Source organism: Silurus meridionalis, chromosome 4 (assembly GCF_014805685.1).
Source record: "Silurus meridionalis isolate SWU-2019-XX chromosome 4, ASM1480568v1, whole genome shotgun sequence".
NCBI classification, from domain to species: domain Eukaryota; kingdom Metazoa; phylum Chordata; class Actinopteri; order Siluriformes; family Siluridae; genus Silurus; species Silurus meridionalis.
In genome coordinates this window covers 21956267-21966529 of record NC_060887.1, presented here as the reverse complement: position 1 = coordinate 21966529, position 10263 = coordinate 21956267, and the positions used below count along the sequence as shown (strand labels likewise).

At 36.0% G+C, this 10263-nt stretch overlaps 1 protein-coding gene across 1 annotated transcript; it reads right to left on the bottom strand.

Annotated features, from left to right (window-relative positions):
* Positions 1-6679: 6679 nt before the first annotated feature.
* On the bottom strand, positions 6680-10263 carry LOC124385027. The gene is made up of 5 exons (XM_046848084.1): positions 10128-10263; positions 8580-8688; positions 8334-8453; positions 8159-8237; positions 6680-7819 (listed from the first exon to the last, which is right to left on the bottom strand). The coding sequence occupies exons 1-5, from the start codon at positions 10220-10222 to the stop codon at positions 7728-7730; spliced, it is 495 nt and encodes a 164-aa protein (XP_046704040.1). The 5' UTR covers positions 10223-10263; the 3' UTR covers positions 6680-7727.

The following is a 10263-nucleotide window of genomic DNA, read 5'->3' as shown; positions in this document are numbered from 1 at the left end:
GCAAAAATCAATGTTAGATGCCTATGATCTTCAGGCTCCTAATGTGGCACTGCATTAAAAGGAGTTATGATTCTGTAATGGAAATCACAGCATGGGCTTAGAATCACCTACAGAAATCACTGCCGGTAAACACAGTTTGCCTTGTCATTCAAAAATGCAGGTTGAAACTCTATCATGCAAAGAAGAAGCCACGAGTGAAAATTATCTAGAAATGGCACCATCTTCTCTGGGTCACTAAAATAGCTCATTAAAATAGATTGAGTCAGATAAATCAAAATTTGAAATTCTATTTTAAAATGAAGGACTCTGTTCTCCTTACTAAAGAGGATAAAGAACATCTGGATTGTTATAAGCTCTCAGATCATTAGCTTGAATTTCAAATAGTATAAGGGTGCATTCATGCAGAATGGCAGCTTAAACATCTAAAAGTGTTCCGTCGAAGACTGAAAAGTATTTACAGGTTTTAGACTGGCATATGCTTCCAGACAGATGACATCTTGTTCAGGCAAGGCCTATTTCAGCAAGACAATGATAATCTGCATACTGCATTGATTACAACGGCATGGCTTCAAAGTAGAACAACCCTTGTTCTGGCACCTTGTTCTGGCACCGAGGTGGTGGAATAAACTTCCCCTAGATGTCCGTACAGCGGAGACCCTGGCTATCTTCAAGCGACGATTGAAGACCTTCCTCTTCCTGAAATACTTAAATTAGCACTTTCCAGGTTTGCTTTGTAGAATTCAAGAGTTATTTTTATATTAAATTTGTAATCTTGCGTACCAGTGTAGATTTATTCATTGCTAGAGACTCAAAGCACTTTTGTACGTCGCTCTGGATAAGGGCGTCTGCTAAATGTCGCAAATGTAAATGTAAATGTAACCCAGGTGCTGAATTAACCTGCCTGCAGTCCACACCTTTCACCAGTTGAAAACATCTGGTGAGGACTATTTAGCAGGTAAAATCCTGTATCAGACACAAACTGAGCAATTGAGCAATTGAGCAATTGGTCTATTAAGTTCCCAGATGTATATGGACTGCTGTTAAAAGAATAGTTATTAACTTATTTTTTTCCTTGAAATAATGCATTTCCTCATTTTGCAAAACCACCCAAAACGAAATGTGCAAAATTATTAATATAATATTGATATATATATTAGTATTAATATTCATGATGCTGCACAATTTCTAGAACAAATTTGACATTGATCATATGTGGGTTTTTTGTTGAAATGGTCAGGTTTTTAGTAAATCTTACCCCTTAAGCAATGATGGATTAGATCTAACATTGCTCTTTAGGTTTTACAAAGACTATTAAGACCCTTGTCAGGAACTAGTACTAATTTACTAATTCTGGTCAACCATATGTCATCTGTACTTTTATTTATTGTTTAGGATCAGTGTTTTTATAAAGTAAACTCAGGTTGTTGCCATATTCTATATTCAAACTTGTATTACACAGCCATAAGGATCTCTAGTAGTATGTAATCTACCAATTATCTATCAGAAAACAAGATGGCCACCAATTTATGTATATTCATGTGATCAGTTGCCATTGTCTTATATCAGACTAAGTATTTCATGTGATTTTGTTGGCTACATGGAAACACTGAATAGCTAAAGGCAACTTTGAGAACTTCTCTCCTTTATTTCTTAATAAACGACTTTTCCTCCACAGAAGCCTGATAGATAGCTCCTTTTTCCACTCACAGAGGAGGGGAAGCCCAAGGAGGATATGCTTCCTGACAGTGGGTCTGTCTTCTTAATGACTGGGACTGCACATAACCTTCAAACTAGACTGTGGCACCACCCAGTCGTTGACAGCTCGACCATCTCCCAAAGCTCCAATAAATGTCAAGCACTCATCTCTCTCTCTCTCTCTCTCTCTCTCTCTCTCTCTCTCCTTGCTCCTATCTCCATTCCTGGATTAACCGGGCTTCCATAAATCTAAGTGGCCCAACTTCTCCCAGGTCTGTGTGGAGCCCAACAATTGGTATTGCCATTGTATTCATTTTCATTTTTCTTTATTTCATATGGCTCTTTTCCCTTCAGCCCGTCTTTCTTTATGACCTGCATTTAAGACGTGGTGCCCCGTCTAAGCTGCTTTCTGTCTATAGGGCTTAAAGGGAGTCAGGGGATGTAATATTTACAATGTGAAGGACTTCATAGCTCATCTCAAGAACAGAGTGTGTGTGTGTCTGTGCGTGTTAGAGACAGAGAGAGAGAGAGAGAGAGAGAGAGAGAGAGAGAGAGAGAGAGAGAGAGAGATATTTTGAGGTGAGGGTCATTTCAGGGGCATGGAAAGGTGGTTGCTTAATCTTTTTTAGTATGATCTTTGGCTTTATCCATCTATTGTTTTCTATAACACCTAATACTGGATACATTACTATAACACTGTGTGCCAAATGCATTTTATTTGTATTTTTTTTAGCAATATATTGGTGAGTTACTTGGATTCTTTCTCAGGAAAGTATGACAGTGTCTAAAAGACAAACTGCACATTCATCTATATATAGCTGAGAATTGAAGGGGTTAAAGTCAGGTCAGGACTGAACAGACTCTTTTCCCCCACACACACCTTGTTTATACTGGGAAGTCTCACACTGCATCCTTCATCGCCTAATAACACCTTACAGCACTAAAGTGAGTTTGGGATTGACTTAGGCAGGCTATAGATATATATGGATTTATATGCAAAATGATTACCTGCTAACACACCAGTTGTAATAATGTTTGCTACAGTTTGCAATGTGATATGAGATGTTGCCCACACAATTTTTAATGTGCTGTAGGTATATTAAAAAAACCTTAAAGAGTATAAGAAGCTTCTTTGAATACCCAGAAGATATGACAGATTGTTCTTGAATCAAAACTTCCTAGAACTGTAGTGTTCAGAAAAAAAAATGTTTAATATCAGTGGTTATTTTCTAGGTGACTCGTTCTAAATGGGAACTATTCTATTGTAGGGTTCTATGTAATGTATTTAATGTTTTCACCTGATTTATAAACAATGGAACCAAATAAAGTGGTAAGGAGTTTTATGTACATACATACATTCTTCTGTAATGCAATCTGCCTGTCTGTATTGTTGGTGCTTGTGTGTACTGTAATCACAGACACAAAGGCAAAATCTTTCACATCACACATGACAACAGATGGATAGGTACTGTGTCATTTTACAACTTTGACCCATGCTGCCAGATTTATGCTCACTTATCACGTTTGTGAAATTGATGGGTGTCAGATTTGAATGATTTCTGTTTTAGATGCACCCAGCTGCTGTCTGAGATTCATGGACCAGATGACACATGTATGTGAATCAATATGTCAAGCTGTACAAAATTACAGCAATCTGTTGGTCACTAATGTTAGTTACTGGCATAAATGACATAACTGAATAACAAGGTGAATCTCAGGTGTCTTCTCTGTTTTTACCTCACAAACCAAATTTTTACTTTCATTATGCACACATTATAAACAAGTGTTTCATTATATCAACACTTCCCATCTGTGCAAGTTTTTTTTTTTTTACAAATTCTTTTAATTCTCATATTATAAAAAGCATGGCCATGGTTTCAGTGAAACTCAACTGTTCTTTATTTTTTCCCTAGAACAATGACCTGCAAAACAAAAATCAGGACCCAAATGACATTTTCCCTTTATCTGAAACACTGAGTGATGAACTACACAGAGACGTCCAGATGACATCAGCCATACATCCATCCCTCTGTCCAGCTCTACATAATGTTCCCTCTTTGGACGACAGATCCAGCCTTCACCTGTGCCCACCTTGGCACCATCATCACCCCCCTCCACCACAGAGACAGCACGGAAATGCAATCAGCCTCCAGCTCCCTGCTGGTAATCCCATCTCGCAGCTTGTGTCAGGGTGTTTAGCCTTACCTGAGGCAGTGAGTGATAGCAGTGAAAAAGTGAAGAGAGACTGAGGGATGGCTTGCAGTCTCAGGAAGAGCAGAGGCTGAGCATGATTCTTAAAAGTAGCAATGGTCATTGTACTTTGGGAAAAAAAAGAATGGAAACATAGTATAAGACTTCAGGATGTTCAAGTGTAAAACATAAAATATTTGTCAAATATATGTACCTAAAAATTGCTGATACTACCTACATTTTTACTCAGCCAAACCAAAGGAATATGATACACCAGGCATCTTTAAAAAGATTTCTTTTTCTAAGGCATATTTTGTTATATGAGAAATATTTGGAGCATGCTGCATGGTATAAAGTCACTCAACAAAATGATTTGTTTAAAAGATTAATTCAAAAAGTCATTTTCTTAACAAAATCAGTTGGAAATGAAAATTGTGTTATGATGTAAAATGATTTCAATTTTTTCAATAGTAAAATTGCTCATACAGTATATCCAAAATCTACATTTAATTAAATATGCCAGACCCACATAATTGTTCCTAATCATTTACATTTTCTGTCATTAAATCATGTATTCCCAGAATGTATTTTAGCATATCACATTGACTTAATCACGCACCCTCTTTCCTAAACCTTTCCAAATATACCTTTCTGTAATACAATAATCCACTTTAAGACTGTCTTAAGTGGATTACAATTATTTCTCATATAATTTGTCTTGTAGGAAGAGAAAAAGGACAAGAGCGTATGTTCAGGTTGGACTTGCTGGTGATTCATGGCTCTGTCTCAAGTGCTGGATTAATATTTCAATGTAATTATTACATCCTCTAGCATTAATACTCAGGCCAAATGAAATCATGCGAGTGAGGGATTTCATTAAATCAGAGTGTTAAAGAAAAAAAATCACTGAACAGCTACCTCAGTAAATGAGCAATTGGATACATTAAAGGGGAGTCCTGTTCTGCATTTTGATTGAGGAGATATGTTCATTACAGCAAGCAATAGAGCACCAGAGAGAAAAGACAAGGGCATTTCCTGATTTATTGGCTGTTGCTTAATGATACATTAATCAATGACAAATAACTTGCCATGACAAATACTTGAAATAAATAAATATTAATAAAAGATTCTCAATGCACAACTGACAGATTTTTGATTATGTGCATTTTATTTTAAATAATGTTAAATAACCGAAGACATTTCTTTTAAAATTTCAAATTCAAATACAATTTTTATTTGTCACATAAACATACAGAGTGCGTCATGCAGTGAAATGTGTTATACAACTGTCCAACATTTAAACATGAAAAAAAGAAATAGAATATAAATATAAAAAGAATAAAGTAAATAAAAAAAAAGAATAAAGTATAAAAAAAATATGCATATACATGAATGAGTATAGCAGAATTCAATGTTTGTACAGTGGGGGGACACCACGTCGCCAGACAGAGAGACAGACAGCAAAGGGCTACGGCCTCCTCCAAATAGCATGGCACTGGTATTGGAGACGGGCTACTTTTCCATGGCCCACCCTGTAGTTTGGTTAAATTCTGATACATGGATAAATTTACTTTAACTTGCTTACCTTAATGCTGTTTGAATGTTTGTAATGTACCATATGTATTCAATTTTATTACAACAATAGAGCAAAGTTATTTTCACTGATTTCCGCATGTGAGGAGGAGACATAAACAATACTGGCAGATCCAGTGAGGGGGAAGAAAAGCTGGGCGTATGTTGGTTGACAAGCGTCATGCTGTCATCTTGCGCACACTCTCCCTCTGCCCTGAGGATACACAGGCCATGGTGAGATGTAAGTCCGATTTAATCTGCACTGAAGGTGTACCAGTGTCTGGAAAATTCATTCATGATGAAGTGCATTTGTTATAGAAAATGTGCATGTTTGAGATTCAGTCTCGCAGGTGGCTTGGCCATTGGGGGTCTGACTGGTGGGGGGTAGATGTTCAGTGTTATTGACTGGGGCACATGGAGCATGCCCTCCAGTTACATTCTTCTACTCCCTTGATCTGATATTGTGTCATGCCAAATGAGAGCTGCGCCAAAGCTGATAGGATCTGACTAACAATAAAGTTTAAGGTTTTTTCGAAAAGTTTTTCCGATGTGCAAATTTAGGGTAAATACGCTTATCTAGGTTTGTACATATTCGGCATACCTGCAGTCTGCTTCACTCATATGATCATCCAAACTGTCCAGTTCTTTCTTTGCTGCTCACTGATTTCATATTACTATACAGATACATGCAGAGAATTTCAGGCTCATTAATGATCTAGTTTTTGTCTTAATATCTAGTCTTAAAATCTGTTAAGAGTTGCATGTGAAAAGCAAAAGAAGGAAGAAAATGCTTTTTTTTGCAAGGTGGTTCCTGTGCCTGAGAGAACAACCTGTTTGTCCTTGAGAGCGCATATCCACTGTAGCTCTCACTGTGATTTATTGTGTGTTATTGTTGTGCTTTTCAATATTGTTCAATAGCCAGGTGCTGATTACCTTTCTCCACTTCCTTGTCAGGCTGTGGCTTGCTGCCCTGGAGGGCCAGGGGCTTTTTAATTGGTTCTGAGAGGATTTAGCACTCTTTCATCAATGACAAATTTGATCATTTTGAGGGGTGGGTTAGAAGCAGGGAAAAAGACAGTCACAAATGCTGCACTTCTACCTCATACCTTGTAGTCTTAGAGGTGTTCTTAAGAGCTGTCATTCAAGACTAAATTTGGTACTGAGAGAAAGATATAAAGGAATGTAGAGAGTTTTAACTGAATTGTACAGGATATTTATTAGAATTATGGATACTGCATATCTTCTCAGTTAATGGCATACATACTTTTGTAAATAGCAAAACATTCATTATATAATTTTAGACCTCCTGAATAAAGAATAAATGGTAAAGAAGTATGATGAAATAAAGAATAAAATAGTACATATATACATTTTAAAGGCCTGATGTGGAAAAAAAAAGCTTAATTAACCACATTTATTTCCAGCATCTACATCCCTGTCACTGCTTATAATATGAGTTCAGGACACATTAAGCTACAAAGAAAATATTTTTTATAATCTTGCATTAATATAGAATGTAACATATTTTATTATATTAATTCTTATTTCAAATAGATTTTTAATCTGAGTATGATGTGGTAGTTCAATAAAAGCTAATAATAAACCATTTAGAAAGTCTGTAACTTTAATCATAAAAACAAATCACACAATTTGTGCCACACTGAAGTAAAAGATGGGCTGGAGTGTTTGCAGACACTGCCCTCTTCAGGCCAGCGCAGGCCACATCAGTGGTAATGTTCAATACAGACAGCGACGGCGCAGGCCACAGTGTCGATTTGAGGCGCGCTGCATCCTCTATGATGGATGGCTGAGTTGGGCTGACTATATTGCTGCCCTAATAAAAGCTGCCCTCCAATCCACATGGCTGGGAGTGGATCTAGAAAACGATGATGTTTTTAAGAAGAAAAAAAATGCTCTGTGCGTCAGAAAGAACAATGTTTCTCTGAAGACACTCTCACCACAACAGCACTGAGAGCTATATTTGCCCCTTACAATTTCTTTTGTGCAAAGGAAAGCAGCTAAAATATTATGTTCCTCTTGAATTGAATTGTAGATTCAAGAAAGAAAGAAAGAAAGAAAGAAAGAAAAAAAAAGAAAGAAGGAAAGAAAGGGGAAAATTCTTAAAATCTCCAAAATGTTCATTATAAGCCACATAGTGTTTGCACAAACTAAAAGATAGTAATTAATAAGTTTATGTTTCATACATACACATACATCTACAACGTTGATCTGTAACTGTTGAAAAATATTTGCTTGAATGGATGCCAGTGTCAGTAAACAGTGCAGTTGGCAGAGGACCTCTGTGTGCACAGGAAGTCACTAGTGATTTCCTTATAACCTGGAGCCCCAGTCAGTCCACTTCCTATACAAATAAAGAAAGAAGAAAGAAAGAAAGAAAGAAAGAAGGAAAGAAAGAAAGAAAGAAAGAAAGAAAGAAAGAAAGAAAGAAAGAAAGAAAGAAAGAAAGAAAGAAAGAACAAATCCAAAACATTGCTTTAGTTTTTTTCTGTTGTTTTGTTGATGAAAAAAACCTTTAGTAATAGTTGTTCTGAGCTGCCAGGAATGTACAGGTCAGGACTGCTGGAGAGCCCCTGCTGCACTCTTTAAACAATACATTTAATCTATGTAATGAATATATGCATGGATGTAAGTATTATGTACATATAAGTACAAAATATTTAAACTGTGTGTAATGATTTACCTTCTATTAAGTTGTAGAGGTTGCAGTAATTCGTGCCATGGTCTATAACAGCATACCAGGTTTCTGAGACTGACATGGCCTATGCAGAATATTAAAGCTATTCATATTGTTTCCAAAGAAATTGTAAAAGTAAGATGTGCAACAAAAAACTCATGCATATGTAATTAAAACTTACTGATACATGGCAATGGGTGAAGAATGAAAATGGAACCAGTCTGAAGTTGATATCCTCCACAGATTTCTTCTGTGGTGCCATGTGCTTTGCTGAGATGAAGTGAACAGAGGCTGACAGGAGCTATAATATTTAGAAGGAAATTGTATTAATTCATTCATTCCTTACAGTATAATAGTAATTTAATAAACACACACACACACACACACACACACACACACACACACACACACACACACACACACTTACCTTATATAAACACTTTTCTCCACCCATAGTACAACCTGCCATTGTCCTCCACTTTTGAATCTGAGTGACCAAGGCTTTATACACATAACTGCAGGGAAGCCCAAAGTACCTGAAACACACACACACACACACACACACACATATATATATATATATATATATATATATATATATATATATATATATATATATATATATACATTTTTCTTCTTTTATTTATGCTTAAACTCCTGGGAACCCCTAGCTACACACAATATTGTTTCCTCTTATTAAATTAAAAATAAATTCCACAGACTTCCTCAGGACATAATTCAACTCTTTATTATTTATATTTATACAATAATATTCTACTACTGAAGCCAATCAGCTTTTACATTTTTATAAACTTTCCTGAAAGAAACAGTAATTTTAATTATTCAATTCATTGTTGTCTTCTATTTCACAGTAAACAAATAAAAAGAGTAACTGTCAAAAATCACAAACCCCCTGATTTTTCACCAGATGTTGAATCCATTACACCCCAGCACAGCTAATTCAACATATAAGTGGTCTCCCGGAACTCGCTGTGGTTACGTTCTAAGACCCCCACGAGTTTTGGACGCACCCACGCAGCCCATGTGGTACCTTAGTGAATTCATCTAGACATTGTCACTTTAATGCATTAATGTGTTTTCCAATTGTGTATAAAATTTGTTAGTGAAAACAGTTTAAAATATTATTCCTAATCTTCCTGAACATTTGGAAATTTTAATCCGGAACATGCTGCTAGTTAGGTTACAAATTACAACCCGCAGATTTTTGGAGCCGCAAATTATCGCATTATATTATTTGACTGTATACTGTATATATGATCGTAAAAATCTACACAATATGAACAGTCTTGACATTTGCCCATCTAAATTCAAATGCTGCCATCAACTGGAAGAAAGCAGACACTGCTCAATTCCAGACATTCAGTAGCTCACACAGACATTTCATACAATTAGGGGTGTAACTGTATACAAAATTCATGGTTGGGTTAAATTTTAGTTCAGTTCAGAATTACTACATCTAGATATTCTACATTTGATTTGAACATCTAAACTAACAAGGAAATGAATTGACCATATGCTTTATATGTTATTTATGAATAACATTACCATGCTATGATTATTTCTAATGCAAAAGTTAGCAATCTATGTAGCCTTGCAAGCTAGAGTGTAAACATGTGACTTCATTAAATTCTATTAAGACAGCATGCTTCTTTGAAACAGATTTGTAATCTGCCACTGTGCATTCAACAATAGTTTATTTTCCACATTTAATCTAGAACTGTAGCAAAAGCTTAACAAAGTATGGGTATTTGAGAGGAGTTACTTTAAAAGGTTAACACAGTTCATTCTAAATACACACCTTTAAGTTGAAATCACATCACACCAACCTCACAACAAGAGTAAACACATAATAAAAATTATATATTTTTTGCTATTATGTATCATTTACTGGGCAAAAAGAGAAACCAAAGCAATCAAGCAGCAAAACAGATACAGAAACAAATAGCATATTTACCATTCCACTTTGCATTGTGCATGAAGAGGGCCTGAGGAGCATGGGATTAATGATCCTAATGCCAGCATGGCCGGCAGGAGAAACCTGAAATGCATTGCTTGTTCAGTTATTCCAAATCACAACTACCCTGTCGGAT